Source organism: Galeopterus variegatus, unplaced genomic scaffold (assembly GCF_000696425.1).
Source record: "Galeopterus variegatus unplaced genomic scaffold, G_variegatus-3.0.2 Scaffold306, whole genome shotgun sequence".
Taxonomy (NCBI): Eukaryota; Metazoa; Chordata; class Mammalia; order Dermoptera; family Cynocephalidae; genus Galeopterus; species Galeopterus variegatus.
In genome coordinates this window covers 200308-220835 of record NW_007726417.1, presented here as the reverse complement: position 1 = coordinate 220835, position 20528 = coordinate 200308, and the positions used below count along the sequence as shown (strand labels likewise).

Below are 20528 nucleotides of genomic sequence, written 5' to 3'. Positions count from 1 at the left end.
GGACCGGCCGGGCGCTGCGCGCGTGTGTGACATTGTGGGTCCAGTGACATTGGGTGTGTGCGGGGGGCGGAGGCTCCAGGACCCCTGAGCTCTGGGGCTGGGTCTTCAGGACCCCGTGAGCAGCTGGCCGGGCCGGGCCGTGGGGTTGTGTGGCTGTTGTGTGCGCGCGGGGCCGCCCGGTTCGGCCGGGGTCTGTGGAGCACGTTAGCATGGCTTTGTGTGCCGAGATCCGCGGGGGCGTGGATCGGCCCTTAGATCTCTGCCTGACCTTGTGCGGTCGCATGTTTGCGGTCGCCTGTGTGTGGTCGCCTGTGTGCGTATGTGAGGTCCCGGCTCTGTCAGGCTTTGGCAGCACCGTCTGCCTGTGATTGCATGACCCCGGTGGTGTGTGAAAGTCTGCAGCCGTGTCTGGGTGTGTCTGAGAGCTTGTGTCAATGTGTCACTGTGTGGAACCCCCCGTGCTTCCCTGGCCAGGTGGGGGTAGGTCCAGGCTATGCGATAGACACCAGATGACCTCTCTTTCTCCTTCCAGGCCTGGGTGGGGGGGCTCTGCATTGCGCTGCGGCCTGGGGCTGCTGGGTGTGTGTATAGCCCCTAATCTGGGGGAGCAGACATGGGGGGGAGAAGGGGGAGGAGCAGGAGAGTGATGGTAAGGAGACTGGGTGCCTGGCTAAGAGTGTATGTGTACAAATGTGTGGTGGGGGAGCATGCATGCCTGGTATGCCCTTGCCTCCGTGTCGGTGTGTCCTTGTCTGTCTGTGAGTCTCTCCAGCAGATGCCGCCTTCTTCCCTGGCTGACCACCTGACCCCTGCTGCAGCCCTGGATTCCTCCCTGTGTGTCTGGGGTGGGGCTGTGGGGAAGGGGAGTGAGGGTATGAGGTGGGTAGGTTGGGGTGGTTGGATGAAGAGAGAGGGTTGGGGTGGAAGAGGCTAATGGGAAGGAAATATGAGGCATGGGGAGAAAGATGGCGGATGGGCCTAGGGATGGAGGCGGGGGATGGGACTGCAGAACTGTGGGTTAGGGTGGGTGAGGGGGGATGAGGAAGAGAATTGGGTGTGGGGAGGACTAAGGGAGAGAAAGGGGAGGCGGGAGCCAGTAATGGCTTTCAGGTAAGTGGAATGGAGGGAGGGGAAGTCATGGGCAGATTGGGGGAGAGGACTGAGGCTAAATGCCTTAGAGAAGGGAGGGGAGGGGGGTCTTAGGAAAAGAAGTGGGGACAGGAAGAGAAGTGAAGGTGGTTTAGAGCAAGGGAGGGAGATCTAGAGAGGCAGAGACACATGGAAAGACAGAAATGGGCAGAGACAGAGACAGGGAGAGATGCTCTGAAAGAGACGGAGAGAGACATAGACATAAAGATGAAGACAGAGACAGGCAGAGAGACATAGAGACATATGTGAGACATAGATATGGAGAGACATTGAGAGAGACAGAATGAGGAACTGAGGCTGAGATGAAGAGACACAAGGACAGATGTTCCCTATCCAGAGACAACCAAAGTCAGCCTGAATGATGGAATAAGGAGGCAGAGGGCAAAAGGGGAAGTCAAGCGAGAGATGCTCAGAGATGACAGCTACAGGTACCCTGAGCCGGGGAGGGAGAGGCAGGTGAAGGTGCAGATGCTGTGTGAACTGCTGTGGGCGTCAGGGAGAGGCAGACAGCACGGGAAATGGCAAGGAGCTGCAGAGGCGGGCTGTACCGAGACACGCATGTCCCCCACCCTCTGAGGTGCTCCCGCCCCACAGCGCGCCCATCTGGGCCTCCTGCTTTGACTGGGAAAGCCTCAGCTCCCCACTCCACCAGATGGAAGCCTGTCCCCAAGGGAGTCTGGTCATGGCAAGGGCAAACAGAAGCCAAGGCTTGCTTGCCAGGGACCTGGGTGACCCAACCCCTCCTACCTTAGACCCAGGGGTCCAGGCCCCGACCCCCCTCCTCCCTCAGACACAGGAGAACAGGCCCCCAGCCCCTCCTTTCTCAACCCAGGGTTCCAGGTTCCCAGCCCCCCTCCTTCCTCAGACCCAAGAGTCCAGGCCACCAGCTCCTTCTCCCTCAGACCCAAAAGTCCAGTCTCCAGAACCTCCTCCCTCAAACCCAGGAGTTCCAGCCCCCAGCCCTCTCCTCCCTCAGACCCAGAAGTTCAGTTCCCAATCCCCTTCTCCCTTAGACTCAGGAGTTACAGCCCCCAGCCCTCTCCTCCCTCAGACCCAGAAGTTCAGTTCCCAATCCCCTTCTCCCTTAGACTCAGGAGTTACAGCCCCCAGCCCTCTCCTCCCTCAGACCCAGAAGTTCAGTTCCCAATCCCCTTCTCCCTTCGACTCAGGAGTTCCAGCCCTCAGCTCCTTCCTCCCTCAGACTCAGGTCCCCAGCTCCCCCCATCTGTCAGGATCCAGGAGCACAGGCCCTGCCCTTAGCTCTCATAGGGACCCAGCTTTCCCTAAGGTTTCAGAGGCGAGCAGCTGATTTTCTCCCCAACTCCTGTCAGACCCTCATCTTTCCCGTCTCCTGCTTCCCTGCTCACTTTTCTACGTTGACCCCATGACTTTATATCTCCACATCTCTCCATCCATGAGTGTACCCCGTCTGCAGAAGCTGAGACCCTCCCACTGGCATCAGAGGGCAGAGGTGGAAGAGTGGCCTCCCTGTCCCCCAAGCCTCTGTGCCTCCGAGTCTGAGACGCAGCACTGCTGCAGGGCTGGCCTGGGGCCAGGTCTCCTTCCCACCACCCGAACCCCTCCTTGAGGCTCCCAGGCCTCCAAGCTGCAGCACCCCCAGACTCAGCCTCCAGGTCTGGGAGCAGACAGCAGGCAGCTCAGGCCCTTTACAAGGTCACGAGGAGATTAGCACTGAGCCTCGCTGAGCCTCGGATCCCTGCTTGGCTCTGGGCCCGCAGGATCTGTCAGCGGTGTCTGCAAGCACCCGGCCGAGCCCCGCCCTCCTGCCAGCCTCAGACAATGCCCTCCCCATCTGCCCAGACCCCTAGCTGGAACTTTAGTTACCTCCCCTCACACCACGTTCAGTTCCAGCCACGTCTGGGGCTTCCATCTTTTGCTCTGCACCCCAAATCCCGCTCGCTCCTCCTCTGTCCTCCAGAGACCTGACTGTGCCCACCCCTGTTCAGGACCATCTGTGGCTCCCACCAACCCCCAGGAGAAAAGCCAGGGCCCACATCTCGTCGGTCAAGGCCTCAGGACTGGCTGCATGTCAGCCAGGACACCATCCCTTTGCAGAGCAGGCTGCTTTCTGCCCATGCCTTTGTCCCAGCTGTGACCAACACCTGGAGTGCCGTTCCTTCTTCCTTTATGCCAAGTCTGTGGGATTTCCCAAGACTTGCTAGATCCTTTGAGAGACAGAGACTAGGACATCCATGAGGCTGGACAGAGGGCCAGGAAAATAGAACTGGAGCAAGAAGACAGTGAGAGTGACAAACAGGGGGATCTGGAGCTGGAAGGGCGGAGATACCAAGGTGGACCCAGAGAGAGACAGACACAGTGATAGGAAGATTCCAGAGTGAGGCAGATGGAGAGACAGACAGACAGACATAGAAGGGAAAGCCTTAGAGAGAGGCAATGAGAGAGAGAGACAGAGATAGAGAGAGAGGGAAAAGTCCCAGAGAGAGACAGTGAGACGAGATAGAGATAGACACAGAGACAGGCAGAACCCAGAGAGAGACACACTCAGATAGAGATAGACACAGAGATAGAGGCAGGCTCCAGAGAGAGACAGTGAGAGGGACAGAGGCAGTAAGAGAGAGACAGAGACAGAGGATGCTGATCCCAGAGAGAGACAGTACGAGAGAGAGACAGGGTGAAACAGAAGAGAGGCAGGTAGGGAGAGACACGCCGAGCATCACAGAGAAGGAGACAGCTTGAGAGACGAAGATGAAGACACAACAACAGAGAAAGAGAACAGACAAAGACACAGAGATAGAAAACACTGATCCTTAGCGACAGTCTGAAATCTCAATAGTCACCTATTTGGAGAGAAGTAGGAACTCAGAGAGAACCCAGAGAGACAAAACCTCCGCCAGACTCAGGGAGACAGAGTCGAGAGATGGAGACAGACATTGTGGGGGACAGAGAGACATAAAGAACCAGAGATCAGAGAGAGACAAAGTTGCAGAGATACCCAGAGACAGACATAGAGATAAAGACAGAGAGACAACATAAAGTGATGAGAGAGAGAGATATCAAGGGAGAGAAAAAGTCTTGGAGAGACAGAGATACAGAGATGGAGAGATAGAGAGATAAAAGAGACAGAAAGGCACAGGGACTTGGAGAGACAGATCAAGAAAGACAGATGGACAAGGAGATTGTGAGAGATAAAGACAGAGACCGACATAGTAAGAGACAGGCACACAGGAGGGTTGGACAGGCCCAGGAAGAGGGAGAAAGAGTCGGGAGACGCACAGAGACAAAAAGACACATAGAGGTGGAAAGGGAGACCACAGAGATGGACACAGAAGCAGAGAGACATAGGGATGCAATCAGAAGCCAGAAAGCGACCCTCCGAGACAGAGACCCAGAGATACATGGAGCCAGAGACAGTGAAGCTCATTGGAACAGACAAGACTCACGGGTCCTTAGTGACACCTGGAGCCTGAAGGGAAATTCAGCTCAGCCAGAGACACTGGGCAGAGACAGACTGAGACCTCCAGAGATAGCCCCCAGCCAGAGATGCAGAGACACAGCCAGGATGAGAGCAGGGCACGGAGGGCCGGTGTCCCCCCGTAATCCCTTCTCGCCCGCAGTCCGGTCGCTCTGACAGCTACCGTGTCGCCACCTCGCAGGACAAGAAAGATGACAAGGGCTCACCCAAGAAGAGCAAGGGCAAGGAGCGCCGGGACCTGGATGACCTCAAGAAGGAGGTGGCTATGGTAAGTCCCACCCTCTGCACCCCCAAACCCTCCCAGAGCAGCCTCACCCTGCCCTGCCCCTGGTGGGCCTCGGCACTCACCTGCCTCCCCCAAAACTGCTGTTCCTCAGACAGAGCACAAGATGTCAGTGGAAGAGGTCTGCCGGAAGTACAACACGGACTGTGTGCAGGTGTGGCCAGCCAGGGCGAGGGCTGGGGGCCTGGACCCCTGGGTCTGAGGGAGGAGGGGCTGGGGGCTGGGACTCCTGGGTTCCTGGGGTGTTGGTGAAAGGTTGGAATGCCAGCGCTGCGTGGAGGATTCTGTGAAGTCCTCTGTCCCCTAGGGTCTTACACACAGCAAAGCCCAGGAGATCCTGGCCCGGGATGGGCCTAATGCGCTCACACCGCCGCCTACCACCCCAGAGTGGGTCAAGTTCTGCCGCCAGCTCTTTGGGGGCTTCTCCATCCTGCTGTGGATTGGGGCTATCCTCTGCTTCCTGGCCTACGGCATCCAGGCAGGCACGGAGGACGACCCCTCTCGTGACAACGTGAGTGCCATCCACACTGTCCTGTGCAAGACCGACCGTGCACATTTAAGGACATGCACACATACCCACTTCTCCCTGTCCCTTTAGACTTTTCAAAGCCCACTTTCCCCTTTTTTATCATTTAACTTTCACAATCACCCAGTGAGAGAACCAGATTAAGGTATGAGGAAAACTGAGGCTCAGAAGGGCCAAGTAACTTGTCCAAGGTCACAAAAGCCCACTTTCCCCTTTTTTATCATTTAACTTTCACAATCACCCAGTGAGAGAACCAGATCAAGGTATGAGGAAAACTGAGGCTCAGAAGGGCCAAGTAACTTGTCCAAGGTCACGCAGCAAGACGAGTGAGCTGGGGCTCTGTCCCAAGCCTGAGTGACCTCAGTGGCCTTGGAAACAGACTCCACCAGGTGGTCATGGCCTGACAGACACCCAGAAAGTGAGTGTGCTCATGTAGAGCCCCACCCATATGTCAGGTCCCACCCACCCACCCTGGGGGACACATGGGGGACATGGTTCCAACAGACCCATCCTTATGAGCACAGACCCACAGCCCGGCTACATAGAGACCTGTGCATTTGTACACACACACACACACAGAGTCAACCCAGACGGTCACAGTAGGACATAGATTCAGACAAGGCCACCTGCTCAGACACACGGGTACAGACACACAGACACAGACTCTTAGACGTAGACTGATAGACAGCGGGACTCAAACACACACTGACAAACACAGAAAGAGTTGCAGGTATAACCTGGTGACAGAGAGACGTGAGAATCAAGCACAGACATTATTCTCAGAAATTAAAATCTAGACAGACATACCCAGAGTCTCAGATATGAGCAGACCAATGGAGAGAGAGAGAGAGAGAGAGATGGATGGAGGGACAGACATCCACATACAGAGAATCAAACAGTTTCATAAATGTAAAGCCGGGCATGCAGACAGTCAGACAGACACAAGGACCTAAACACAGACAGACACATAGACAGACAATAGCATGTACCCCAATTCTTTAACAGAGGCAGGAAGACAGACACACACACAAAATTGAGAGATTGAGGGCCAGCCCGGTGGTACACTGCTACAGTGCGCCGCTTGGGAGCGCGGCTGTGCTCCCGCCGAGGGTTCGGATCCCACATACAGACCAGCCGCTCACTGGCTGAGCGAGGTGCAGGCGTAACACCGAGGGTTGCGATCCCGTTGCCGGTCCCGGTCTGGTACGGGCGCGACACTGAGGGTTGCGATCCGTTGCTGGTCATGAAAAAAGACAAAAAGGAAAAAAAAAAAAAGAAACAAAATTGAGAGATTGAGACTCAAACACACCCATGTAGAGAAAGGGAGACTCAAACATGGACAGACACATAGACAGACAAGAGACACACAGACACACAAACTCACAAAGACTCAGACACTCAGACCCTCAAACAGACACAACCCTGGGTCAGAAACACAAATGCAGAACTGCATTGACATGAAGTTCTTTTCCCAGATTCCACAAAACTCAGCCAGGGGCTGCTGGGGAGTGGTTCCAGGCAGCCTGTAACCCCATGTGACCCCGCGTGGCCTGGTGTCTCCTCGTATCTCCCTGCAGCTGTACCTGGGCATTGTGCTGGCAGCTGTAGTGATCATCACTGGCTGCTTCTCCTACTACCAGGAGGCCAAGAGCTCCAAGATCATGGAGTCCTTCAAAAACATGGTGCCCCAGGTGAGGGTTGCCAGGAAGGGGCCAGATGGGAATAGATCAGTGGGCAGGGGGTCGTGCCAAGTGACGCACAGGCGGAAGGAGTCCAGGAAGTGATTCTTTTCCATCCCATCCCCAGCAAGCCCTGGTGATCCGAGAAGGCGAGAAGATGCAGGTGAATGCAGAGGAGGTGGTGGTCGGGGACCTGGTGGAGATCAAGGGCGGAGACAGAGTCCCGGCCGACCTGCGCATTATCTCAGCCCATGGGTGCAAGGTGGGCCTATGACCCGGGTCCCAGCTCTACCCTCATTCAGGCAGCCCAGGAGCCCAGCCCCTCCTGCCTCAGAACCAGGGGTCCAGGCCCCCAGCCTCTCCCCCCTCAGACCCAAGAGTCCAGAGTCCTAGGCCCTCTTCCCTCAGATACAGGAGTCCAGGTCCCCAACCTCCTCTTCCCTCAGACTCAGGGGTGCAGGCCCCCAGCGTCACTTCACTCAGTCCTAGGAGTCCAGCCTCCTCCTCCCTCAGACCCAGGAGTCCTTGCCCCCAGCCCCCTCTCTCACCCAGGAGTCAAGAGTCAAGGCTACCTACCCCCACCCTTCACAGACCCTCAGGTACCTTAGATGTTAGCAAGCAGCCCTGTACCCTCCCTAGCTTCAAGATTCCAGACTTCCAGAAACCGCTTGTCTACCTGGCTCCCAGGCTTCTAGTGGTGACCTCCAGAGACAGAGGCTTCAGCTCCAGTTTCCCCTGGACAAATGCCCTCTGACCCTAGCCCCCGGGGCTAAGTCCTCTCTGTTGCACCCATCCGCAGGTGGACAACTCCTCCCTCGCTTGTCTACCTGGCTCCCAGGCTTCTAGTGGTGACCTCCAGAGACAGAGGCTTCAGCTCCAGTTTCCCCTGGACAAATACCCTCTGGCCCTAGCCCCCGGGGCTAAGTCCTCTCTGTTGCACCCATCCGCAGGTGGACAACTCCTCCCTGACCGGTGAATCTGAGCCCCAGACTCGCTCTCCCGACTGCACACATGACAACCCCTTGGAGACTCGGAATATCACTTTCTTTTCCACCAACTGTGTGGAAGGTGAGGCGGGACATGGTGGGGACACCCGGGTGGGGCAGACAGAAGGATGCGCCTCAGGAAGTCGGATCCCTGGAACCTCCCTGAGCCCCACTCCACCTAGGCCTAACCTCTCTGGCCCCACAGGTACGGCTCGGGGCGTGGTGGTGGCCACGGGTGACCGCACTGTCATGGGCCGCATTGCCACCCTGGCTTCAGGGCTAGAGGTGGGCAAGACACCCATCGCCATTGAGATCGAGCACTTCATCCAGCTCATCACCGGCGTGGCTGTCTTTCTGGGCGTCTCCTTCTTCATCCTCTCCCTCATTCTTGGATATACCTGGCTTGAGGCTGTCATCTTCCTCATTGGTATCATCGTGGCCAATGTCCCAGAGGGCCTGCTGGCCACTGTCACAGTAAGGCCCAGACTCGGGTCTGAGGGAGGAAGGGACTGGGAGCCTGGTCCCCTGGGTCTGAGGGAGGAGGGGCTGGGGATCGAGCTTGCAGTGTTCTTAGAAAGGATAACTCGGGTACTGGGGGCCTAGCCTCATGGATCTTGAATAAGGAGTGGCCTGGAACCCAGCAATCCTCCTTAACAAAGTAAACAAACAAAAATCTTGAGAAACACTGCAAGACCTAAAGGGCTGAAGAATCCTATCACTTTTTAAGTTAACTTACAAAATTAAGAAGTACACATTTATGGTAAAAGTTGAAGAATACATCAAGTTAAAAAATAAATTAATAGCCCCCCTCCCACTGTCCAGCCATCAGTCCCACCCCAGAAGTGCGTTCTCTGCACTGTCCCCCAAGGGCTGTCGACATATTGATTAAATGTTTTCAAGGTACATAGAAGGAACCGTCCTAGGAATGCCATTCTGCTCCATGATTTTTTGACTTAATACATTGTGTGGTTTGCCATATTAGCATATGCAAAGTCACCCTATGTCAAAAGGCTTTTTATTGGCATGTAATGTACTGACAAAGGTTGCACGTATGGCAGATAGTCTGAACACACCCAAGCCAGCTGCACCCGGGTCGAGTTCCCTGGAAGCCCCCTCAAGACCTCACTCAGCCCCTACCCCCCAACCCAAGGGGAATCCCTAAACTGGCTTCTAACAGCATAGATTAACTTTGCCTGATTTCAAACTTCTTATCAATAAAATGATTCAGTATAAGCTCTTATTTCTGGCTCTTTTTTGCTAAACATATTGTTTTTGAATTTCATCCATGTAGTTGCAGGCAGCAATAATTTATTCTTTTTCATTGATGTATAGTATTCCATTGTTTACTCCACAATCTATTTATCCTTTCTGTTGTTAGTGGACATTTGAGTTGTTTTCTGTTTTGAGCTTTTATAAATCCCAGTTGTGAACATTCTAGAACATGTCTTTGGGGCACATCTAAATCATTTCTGCTGGTCTGTACTTGGGGGTAGCATTGCTGGGTGATACCCCATCCTTTTCCAGGTCCCCCAGGATTCTTTTGGGCTGGGAAGTTGACACCCACGTTTCTCATCCAGCCCTGCTGCCCAGCTTCTACCTGTAATTTGCCTGCCCCTGCTCATCTTCCAGGTGTGTCTGACGCTGACTGCCAAGCGCATGGCTCGGAAGAACTGCCTGGTGAAGAACCTGGAGGCTGTAGAGACCCTGGGCTCCACGTCCACCATCTGCTCGGACAAGACGGGGACCCTCACCCAGAACCGCATGACAGTTGCCCACATGTGGTTTGACAACCAGATCCATGAGGCCGACACCACTGAGGATCAGTCAGGTGAGCAGAGTCTCTGGATGGGGACCATGGGGGCCCAGCCCCAGGGAGCCCCTGGCCCTGACACATGCCTTCTTCAGGGACCTCATTCGACAAGAGCTCGCACACCTGGGTGGCCCTGTCCCACATCGCTGGACTCTGCAATCGTGCTGTCTTCAAGGGTGGCCAGGACAACATCCCTGTGCTCAAGGTGGGTCCAGCTGCCAGCCTCCCTGGGCCCGCCTGTGTCCAGCCCTCTGTGCTCCTGCTCTGACGGTCTTCTCTCCTCCAGAGGGATGTGGCTGGGGATGCCTCTGAGTCTGCCCTGCTCAAGTGCATCGAGTTGTCCTCTGGCTCCGTGAAGCTGATGCGCGAACGCAACAAGAAAGTAGCTGAGATTCCTTTCAACTCCACCAATAAATACCAGGTACTCTGGGCTCTCCAGGAGAGCTGTCCCTTACCTCAGTTTCTTTATGATGCTTGGAAAGTGATTACCTCTGCCCCGCTGCCCTCCTGCTTTGGGCAAGTTACTCATCTTCTCAGAGCCTCAGTTTCTCATCTGTAAAATGGGCATGATAATACCCAGCCAGTGAGGAGAGGAATGGGCAAGAGAACCCAGGACTAAGAGTGTGATCTCTGCTGGAGCAAGAGGCAGAGGAGAAAAGATCTTCCTACGGCAAAGTGTGGGAACCAGCCAGAAACTTCCGGGAGGCAGAGCAACAGTTTTCATTCATTTAACAAATATGTTTTTGAGCAGCCACCACGTGTTAGGCCCAGTTTTAGGTTCTGGGGATACACACAGTAGTGAGCAAATCAGTGAAGTCCCTCTGCTCTGGAACTCACACTCTGGTGCCAGAAGACAGACAATAACAAGGGCATTAGAATACATGCAGTTGTGTGTGTCTGGTCATCTCGCTGAGGGAGGGAGCCCTGCAGGTGTCTGGGGGAAGGGCATCCAGGCAGCAGCAGGGCATGTGCAAAGGTCCTGAGGCAGGAGTGTGTTGACTTGTCTGAACAACAGCCAGGCAGCCAGTGTGTGGAGCAGTGAGCCGGGGGTGGGGAGGTGTGGGCAGTGGGTGCCAGGCCAGATCCCGGGCCTCGAGTGCCGTGGAAAGGACTTGGCTGTGACGCTGAGGGGGAAAATAAGCCACGAAAGGAGAGACAGGACTTGACATCACATTTAAAACATAACTTTATTGAGATAATAATTAACATGAGATATTATTCACATACCATAGATCATCTACTTATAGTGTATAATTCAATAGTTTTAGTAAATTCCCAGATATGCACAACCATCTACATAGTCAATTTTGGAGCACTTTCGTCACCTCAGAAAGAAACCTCGCACCCCTTAGCTATTACCCATCCCCTCTTCCTCCACACTCCCAGCCCTAAGCAACTCCTAACCTACTTCCCGACCTTATGGATTTGCCTGTTCAGGACATTTCATAAAAATGGAATTATACAACATGGGCTTGGTGTCTGGCTTTTCTCACTTAGTGTGATGTTTTCAAGTCCATCTAAGTTGTAACGTGTGTCAGAGCTTCATTCCTTTTTATGGCTGAAGAATATTCCATTGTATAGTATTCCACATTTTATTTATACATTCATCCATTGATGGACATTTGGGTTGTTTCCACCTTTTGGCTACTATGAATAATGCTGTTGTGAACTTTTTATGGCTGAAGAATATTCCATTGTATAGTATTCCACATTTTATTTATACATTCGTCCATTGATGGACATTTGGGTTGTTTCCACCTTTTGGCTACTATGAATAATGCTGTTGTGAACATTCCTGTACATGTTTTTGTGTGAACACATGTTTGCATTTCTCTTGAGTCTGTATTGGGAAGTTGCTGGGTCATATGATAACTATGTTTAACCTTTTGGGAAACTGCCAGACTATTTTCCAAAGTGACTGCACTATTTTCCATTGAGTCATGTTTTTTAAAGGATCCTCCCTCCTGGCATGGGGAGGGGGATTTGGGCAGCAACCTCTGGGGAACCCCTGGCTGTGGTCTGTCCTACACCCACAGCTCTGGGCAGGGGCGGGACGGTCCTCTTCCCCAGTGGGGTGCAGGCAGCCTCTAGGTCCCCATATGGCTCAGGCATGCCCACCCTCTACTCTGCAGCTCTCCATCCATGAGACTGAGGACCCCAATGACAACCGATACCTGCTGGTGATGAAGGGTGCCCCTGAGCGCATCCTGGACCGCTGCTCCACCATCCTGCTGCAGGGCAAGGAGCAGCCGCTGGACGAGGAGATGAAGGAGGCCTTCCAGAACGCCTACCTCGAGCTTGGTGGCCTGGGAGAGCGCGTGCTTGGTGCGTGCCATGGGTGGGGTGGTGGCTAGGCAAGCTCTGGGGGCCCCTCGGGGGCAAGGACAGGTGTGACACTGCCTGGCACCTGGCTCAGAACAGGGCCTCCCAGAATGCAGTGCAAATGAATGAATGAAAGAGAGGAGAAGGCATCCTTAGGAAATGAATGGTGACTGACTATCTGGCTGACTGATGGAGAATTTTTTTAAAAAATTAATTACTTTATTTTTAAAAAAGATGACCGGCAAGGGGATCTTAACCCTTGGCTTGGTGTTGTCAGCACCACGCCCTCCCAAGTGAGCTAACCGGCCATCCCTACATAGGGATCCGAACTCATGGCCTTGGTGTTATCAGCACCACACTCTACTGAGTGAGCCATGGGCCGGCCCCTGATGAGGACTTTAAATGCTGGGGATCCAGACAGCTAGGAGCTGTGGGTGTAGGCATGGAGGTCCCCAGGCTGAAGCCCTCACACCCCCTCCCCATCCCTGCCACCAGGTTTCTGCCATTACTACCTGCCTGAGGAGCAGTTCCCCAAGGGCTTTGCCTTCGACTGCGACGATGTGAACTTCACCACGGAGAATCTCTGCTTTGTGGGGCTCATGTCCATGATCGACCCTCCCCGGGCAGCCGTCCCTGATGCGGTGGGCAAGTGCCGCAGTGCAGGCATCAAGGTGTGGCTTGGGGCAGCCCGGGAGGCAGGGCCAGTGCCACAGGGGCTGGCAGGGGAGGCTGAACCACCCCTAAAACACAATGCCCACAGGTCATCATGGTCACAGGCGACCACCCCATCACGGCCAAGGCCATTGCCAAGGGTGTGGGCATCATCTCCGAGGGCAATGAGACCGTGGAGGACATCGCCGCTCGGCTCAACATTCCCGTCAGCCAGGTCAACCCCAGGTGAGCTGCCCAGCAGCTCCGGGCCCTGGAGACCCACTGTGGGCTCAGCACAGGCGTCTGCCTCCACCAGCCTCCCTCTGGACTGCCCGTCTCTCTTCCTTCCTGGGACCCCTCTGTTCACTCAGGCCCTGGTCCTGCTGCTCCTCCGTGGGTGAGGATGCGCAGCCTGGCGTTGTAGCCATAGGGTTCAGCGAGGTACGGCCTCACATCCCAGCTTCGCTACTCACAAGCTGCGTGAACAGCGAAGTCATTTAGCTTTTCTGAGCCTCAGTTTCCTCCTCTCTAAAAGAAGCCACTCATAGTGGCCTCACATCCCAGCTTCGCTACTCACAAGCTGCGTGAACTGCGAAGTCATTTAGCTTTTCTGAGCCTCAGTTTCCTCCTCTCTAAAAGAAGCCACTCATAGTTCTCAGGGGATTCAGTAAAACCCCATATTTCTTTGTGTCCCTCTCCTCCGTTCTGTTTTCCTGACTTCCTCAGCTTTCCCATCCTCATGCCTATCTCCACATCTGTCTCTTTCCTGTTTTTCTCTATGTTCCTCTAAATCCAGTCTCAAAGTCCTTCCTGAGGTCTGCCTTCCCTCCCTCCTGCTGCAGACCCAGTCCTTGGCTACACTGTCTGTGGGTCTGGCCCATTTGTCTCTCCGTCCATCAGGCGTCCTTACACCACTCCTCGCACACCCTGACACTGGCCGTCTGCTCTCTCTGCTCTTCCCAGGGATGCCAAGGCCTGTGTGATCCATGGCACTGACCTCAAGGACTTCACCTCTGAGCAAATTGATGAGATCCTGCACAATCACACTGAGATTGTCTTCGCCCGCACGTCCCCACAGCAGAAGCTCATCATTGTGGAGGGCTGTCAGAGACAGGTGGGCTCGGGCTGAGGTCCAGCAGAGGAGGCGATGGGGGCCTCAGCTCCTGCGTCCTTACTGAGGAAGGCGTTGGGGCTGGGACTCCTGTGTCTGAGGGAGGTGGGGACTGGGGGCCTGGCCTCTGGGTGACATCCTTACCCTCTCTGCCTCCAGGGAGCTATTGTGGCTGTGACTGGGGATGGTGTGAATGACTCTCCCGCTCTGAAGAAGGCTGACATTGGTGTGGCCATGGGCATAGCTGGCTCTGACGTCTCCAAGCAGGCAGCGGACATGATTCTGTTGGATGACAACTTTGCCTCCATCGTCACAGGTGTTGAGGAGGGTGAGTTTGTCAGGGATGGCCCTGGAGATGGGTCACTGCAGAGGGTCTGAGAAGGGCCAGAGGAACAGGCCAGGACTACAGCAGGACGCATAGCAGAGACCACAGAACCCATAAGGCCCTGGTGGAGCTTGAGATTGTCTTTTTTTGGTCTTCCTCACCTCTGGGCGGGCAGCTCCCTGAGGGCAGGGTTGGTCTGACGCATTTGTGGGTTCCCGCATTGTCCAGCACAGGCCTCGTCTGGTGGGTGAGGCATACTTTCAAAAGCATTGAAAAAAAGATAGAGAGAGGACAAAATATAAAAATAAAACAAATAAACAAGCTAAAAGCATTTTAAAAACCCTTATTAGTGCAACTATGAGGAAACAGACGATCCTGGGGGAGGCCCCTCAGCAGCCAGGGCTGGAGGGGTCCAGGAACTGAACTGCCCAGAGTGGACAGGGAGGGCTGAGCTGGAATATTCACATAGAGAAGTGCCAGGGACAGTCAGGAGCCTGCCGTGAGGCTGGAGCCAGTATTAGAGGTGGGGACAGCGGCAGGGCCCATAGGCACCCCCTCCTGACCGGATTTGGATGCAGATGTGGCCACACAAGAGGCTGGCTCACATTTAATTTCATTCTGCTCATCAAACTCATGATAATTATAAAACATGCAGAAAAGCATTAAGGAAAAAAATTGGAATCACCCATAACCTCACCATCCAGAAATCGTTGCTATTCACGTTTTGGCTCTTTTTCTCCCAATTTCTCTCTCCCATTTGAAATGTCACTGGTGTAAAAAATAGCTGATGGACAAAGAGAATTCAAACAGTTAAGCTGAGCCCAAAGTGACAAATGTCCTTAGCTCTTGTGTCCCATGTCACGGATACAGGCACCCACCGCTTCCGAACACTGGCTGGGCTCTTACCTTTGCCGGTGGCTAGGGGTGCATCTATGAGCAGAGCAGACAGGGTCCCCACTGTCATGGGGCTGGAGAGACAGCCTTCAACACGTTAACAAACACATAATTACACAGCGTGCTATGTGCTAAGAAGAAAGCAATCAGGGTGCTGTGACAGATCATAACAGGAGTCCTACCTGGGTAGGGTGGACAGGAAAAGCTCTCTGAAGTGGGAAAAAAACGTTTAACTTCCATTAGAGGAAATTCCAGATACACCTCCAAGTAGAGTGAATGACATCGTGAACGCCCACATGCCGTCGCCCACCCGGCACCCCCAGGGACTGATCTTGTTTCCTCCCTTCCCCTGCCACACACGCTGGATTAAATGAAGCACACTTAAGTCATCATTTCACCAGAAGTATTTTAGGATGAGAAACAACTAGTTTGTGGAGAGCAGTGCATTGCAGGGGAAGAGAATAGCAGGTGGGGACATCCAGGGATCTTGTTACACAAAGGTGATCGAAGCTTTTTTGTTTTTCATGATTTTTGCTCATGGCTTCTCAGCACAAGTGGGGAGGCGGAGGGTGGGGCTGGTTGGGTTAATCTTTAGTTTTAGTTTTAGTTTTTTTTTTTACTTTGTACACACTGTACTGATTGAATTGTTATTGAGATATAATATACATACACTGAATTGGGCAGCTCCATGAATTTTTACACACGTACACACCCATGCAACCTCAGATCCCAGTCAAGATAGAGAACATTGCCAGGCCCCCATTCAGTTTTTGTCTGGTCACCTCCAAGTCTGTATCCCCCTCCCAGAAACAACAACTATTCTGACTTTTAGTACCATAGATTAGTGTTGAACCTCATCTAAATGGAATCATACAGTGTGGATGCTTTGTGTCTGGCTTTTTCACTTAATCTGACACCCGGGATTCAGCCTTGGGTTTGAGTGTATCAGGAGCTGATCCTTTTCCTTGCCTGATTATACCCCATTCATGGATGTACCACAGTTTACTCGTTCACTCACCTGTTGACAGGCATTGGGGTTGGCTCTGGCTTTTGGCTGCTATGAACAAGCCATGGTGAACATTCATGTACTTACTTTTTGGTAGACATAAGCACTCGTTTCTCTTGGGTATAAACCTGGGAGTGTGTCTTGTGCTACTATAACAGAATACCTGAGACTGGGTAATTTATAAAGAACAGAGATTTATTTCTTACAGTTCTGGAGGCTGGGAGTCCAAGGTCAAGGGGTAGCATCCAGCGAGGGCCTTCTTGCTGCACCATCCCAAGACGGAAGGCCAAAGAGGGCAAGAGACAGTGAGAGGGACAGCTTGCTTTTTTTTTTACAAACCCACTCTTGAGATAATGAAACTACTCCCATGACAGTGACCTGAATCCATTCATAAGAGCAGAGCCCTCATGACCTAATCACCTCTTAAAGGTCCCACCACTGGATGCTGTGGCATTGGGGATTAAGTTTCCAACACATGCTTTTTAGGGGACAAATTCAAACCATAGCAGAGTAGGATTACTGGGTCAATAAGGGCGGGGTTGTTTAACTCTAATAGAAACTGCTAAACAGGCTTCCAAAGTGGTTGTATTTCAAGAACGGTTGAACAGGGATGATGCGGTCAGATGTCTGTGTGGAAAGGTGGGTTGGTGAGGGGTGGATTAGAAAGGACACACGGACTGGGTACGGAGGGCTGGAGGGCTAGGGCTCCCTAGCAGGGGTGCCTGAGCTCTGGGCCTGCTCCTGTCACAGGCCGCCTGATCTTCGACAATCTGAAGAAGTCCATCGCCTACACCCTGACCAGCAACATCCCTGAAATCACACCCTTCTTGCTGTTCATCATGGCCAACATCCCGCTGCCCCTGGGCACCATCACCATCCTCTGTATTGATCTAGGCACTGACATGGTGAGCCCTAGCAGCCACCCTTGGGCCTGGGAGGGTGGATTCCTCTGGCCTCGGCTCACTGGCCTCTCCTGTCCAGGTCCCCGCCATCTCGTTGGCCTATGAGGCTGCTGAGAGCGACATCATGAAGCGACAGCCCAGGAACCCGCGGACAGACAAACTGGTCAATGAGAGGCTCATCAGCATGGCCTACGGGCAGATCGGTGAGGGGCTGGGGACCCTGCCTGGATGACAGCTGAATGCCCACAGCAGGTGCTCAGAGCCCTTGTGTGGGCTGAGTGGAGGAGAAATGGGACAAGACCCACCTGTGAGCTCTCCAAGAGCAGGGCCTGAGCCCCTCCCTCTCTGCTGCTAGAGGTGGTGTGCAGAGCCCCAGAGGTGCGGGGCCCCTGCACAGGCAGAGGATTTGTGGCAGTGGTCAGAGGCCTGGAGAGGTCACCCCTGTGTAGGGGGTCCTTCAGATTCAAGCCTGGGGGTCCTCCAGGATTTTGCACTATTCAGGTGGCCTGGGTCAGATAGGAGAGGGCCTTCAGGTTCCATCTGGGAAAGCCCCATCCTGGAGGCCCCTGAACCAGGTGGGTCTTCTTGGGGGTTCACCACCAGGTAAGGCCCTCAGTTTGCCCCCTGGGAGCCTGTCTCCAGATGACACGGCTTGGGCAAGAGGATTAGAAAATGGCTTCTTGCCTAGCAACCTGGTGGGCATCCGGCTGAATTGGGACGACCGCACCGTCAATGACCTGGAGGACAGTTATGGACAGCAGTGGGTGAGTGGGGCTGGGAGGACCCTCAAGTCAGCATCCCTGCCCATCATAAGAGCCCAGGGCCAGTCAGGCCGCTTCCTACAATGGCCCAATGGCAGCATCAACACCCTTGCTGGGCACGTGTCCCAGCTGCCCTCCTGTCCTACTGCCCAAGCTCTTGGCCCCACCGGGCCTTCTCCCCATCTCTGTCTCTTCAAAGCCTGGCTGCTGTCTATCCACCTCAGGAGGCTCCTGGGGTCCCTGGTAGATGACCAAGATCACCACTAACCTTTGTCCCTCCTCGTGCATCTCCTGACTTTTCCCTCGGGGCTCTGAGTCTGAAGAGGGGAGATGCATCTGAGGCCCTAGGGACCCCATGCAGGGTGGGGCTAAGGCTGTGGCCACACCAGCTGACGTGCGGCACGTTCCCCTCACTCTCGCAGACGTACGAGCAGAGGAAGGTGGTGGAGTTCACTTGCCACACGGCCTTCTTCGTGAGCATCGTGGTTGTCCAGTGGGCCGACCTGATCATCTGCAAGACCCGAAGGAACTCGGTCTTCCAGCAGGGCATGAAGTGAGGCCACTGGGCACAAGGCAGCCCTGTCTGTGTTCTGTCCGTGTGTCTGTCTGTCCCTCCCCTTGTGCTCTGTGTTTTGGTTTTTTCCTCTGAGCTGATTTTCTCTCAAGGGTCATGTGCATCTTGGATTCTCAGTCTGTCTGTCTGTGTGTGTGGGGGGGGAGAGTGTGGGGAGGGTGCCCCTGGGTCCCTCTCCAGATCAGATCTGCCTTTATATCACTGCCTCTGTCTCTCTCTGTCTCTCTGTCCCACCATCTCTCTCCATCCATCTCTGTCTCTCTGTGTCTGTCTCAGGGGCTTCTTGCCCTCTTTGTCTCTATCCCCAGGTTTCTGCCTCTCTGTCTTGCTGTCTCTGTGTCTGTCCCTCTCCGTCTGCCTTTTGGTGTGTCTCTGGGTGCCTGAATTTGGCCTCTCTCTGTCCCTGTGGTGTGGGGTCGCTGGGGGCAGGGGGCCCTCTGGGTCCAGCCCTGCCTTGCTTGTGTCTCCAGGAACAAGATCCTGATCTTTGGGTTGTTTGAGGAGACGGCCCTCGCTGCCTTCCTGTCCTACTGCCCCGGCATGGACGTGGCCCTCCGCATGTACCCTCTCAAGTGAGTGCCCCTGGCCACCCCCAAGATCCCCATTCACCCACTCCAGCACCTTTCATGAAGTCTTTCCTTGGGACATTCTCATGGGATGGCCCATGCTGAAGCCCCAGGCCTCAGCTGTGAGTCTTAGGTCCCACCTCTCCTGGTGTCTCTCTGGACACCCCCATTCTGTGTCCCCCACTGCAGACCCTCTCCCCATGAGACGCCCTTACAGAGGGTCACTCTGTAGGCCCCAGGCCCTAGCCAGGGCTTAGGGCACCCCTCACCTGTGGGCATGAAGGATCACAGGAGACGGACTCCCTAGTGTAACCCCTCCTGTCCCCTGGCCTGTGTCCCCCATCAGTGCCCTACACTCATACCCTCCTGCTCTCCCACCCCTGCAGGCCCAGCTGGTGGTTCTGTGCCTTCCCCTACAGTTTCCTCATCTTCGTGTACGACGAAATTCGCAAACTCATCCTGCGCAGGAACCCCGGGGGTGAGGGGGCTCAGCGGGTGCAGGGGGGAGGCAGGGAGACGCGTCGTGGGGTGCTCGCTGCTGCTGACGTGGCTGTCTGTGTCTCCCCTCACCATCGCCCTTCTGGATGTCTCTCCCTGTCCTCTCTAACTCTTTTCTCTCTTCCTGCCTCTCGGGGTCTCCTCCTCTCTCTCTCCACACATCTGTTTGTCCCTGTGGTTTCTCGGCCACTGTTTCCTTCTGTGCTGCTGTCTCTGTCTCTGTCACTCTCTCTCTGCCAATGCTTCTCTCTTTGTCTCTCTCCATCTCTTAGTCTGTCTCTGTTTCTTTTTTTCTTTGTCTCTCCAGGTTGGGTGGAGAAAGAAACCTACTACTGACCTCAACCCCACCACATCGCCCATCTCCCAAGCCTGGGACAGCCCCCTCCAGCACCCCCATTTTGTATTCTGGGGGACCAGGGCCCTCTCTCCCCAAGGCCCCATCTCGGCCCCCATCCCCTCAGTTATCTCCTGCCTCCTTGCCTCTCTCCCCACTCTGGCTGGCTTCTCTCCCTGGCTCCTAGCCCCCGGCCCCTGCCTCTCTCCTCTCTCTCTTTTCTGTGTCTGTTTCTCTCTCTCTCCTCACCCCTCCATCCCTCTCTGGGCTCTTTTTTTACTCCCCCTTATGCCCCGGCTGATGCCATCTCTGGTTCTGGACAATTATCAAATATATCAGAGGGGAGAGAGAAGCTGTGTATGTCGTGCTTGCTTTCTGTATGGGGGTGGTGGGTGGGACGGTGTCCCCAGTGCTGGCACAGGCTGCTGGGTGATTTGAGAAACCCCCAGAATTTAGCCTGGCACGAGCTTGGGAGTCATGGAATCTCAGAGTGCTTGAATCACAAAGTTTTAGCCTCCACAAAATTTAGAGCAGCTTGAATTCGCCAGGTGATGGGATTATGGAATCGGAACATGGGAGAGGAAGGGAATTGGGCTTGGGACTGCAGACTGGGGAGCCTCTTATTGGAGTAGGACCCCGGGGAGGTGATGATGGTGACGATGGTGAGTGATTCACTGAGCGCCCACCATGTGCTCTG

The 20528-nt window shown here is 54.4% G+C and overlaps 1 protein-coding gene across 2 annotated transcripts; it reads left to right on the top strand.

The window, feature by feature from the left end:
* The first annotated feature begins 4776 nt into the window (after nucleotides 1-4776).
* Nucleotides 4777-20183, top strand: ATP1A3 (ATPase, Na+/K+ transporting, alpha 3 polypeptide). 2 transcript variants are annotated; one of them, XM_008567229.1, is made up of 22 exons: nucleotides 4780-4871; nucleotides 4981-5040; nucleotides 5194-5397; nucleotides 6990-7103; nucleotides 7219-7353; nucleotides 8042-8159; nucleotides 8283-8551; nucleotides 9707-9905; nucleotides 9983-10092; nucleotides 10174-10308; nucleotides 12020-12212; nucleotides 12705-12880; nucleotides 12970-13106; nucleotides 13824-13974; nucleotides 14131-14299; nucleotides 16947-17101; nucleotides 17178-17301; nucleotides 17762-17862; nucleotides 18282-18412; nucleotides 18904-19005; nucleotides 19386-19477; nucleotides 19805-20183. In XM_008567229.1, exons 1-22 carry the CDS (start codon nucleotides 4869-4871, stop codon nucleotides 19831-19833), a joined length of 2907 nt encoding a protein of 968 aa, XP_008565451.1. In that variant the 5' UTR covers nucleotides 4780-4868; the 3' UTR covers nucleotides 19834-20183. The 2 variants fall into 2 exon arrangements, with proteins under 2 accessions (XP_008565452.1, XP_008565451.1); XM_008567230.1 differs by lacking the exons at nucleotides 18904-19005; nucleotides 19386-19477; nucleotides 19805-20183 and having other exon boundaries at nucleotides 4777-4871; nucleotides 17178-17308; nucleotides 17730-17862; nucleotides 18282-18416.
* Nucleotides 20184-20528: the final 345 nt, after the last annotated feature.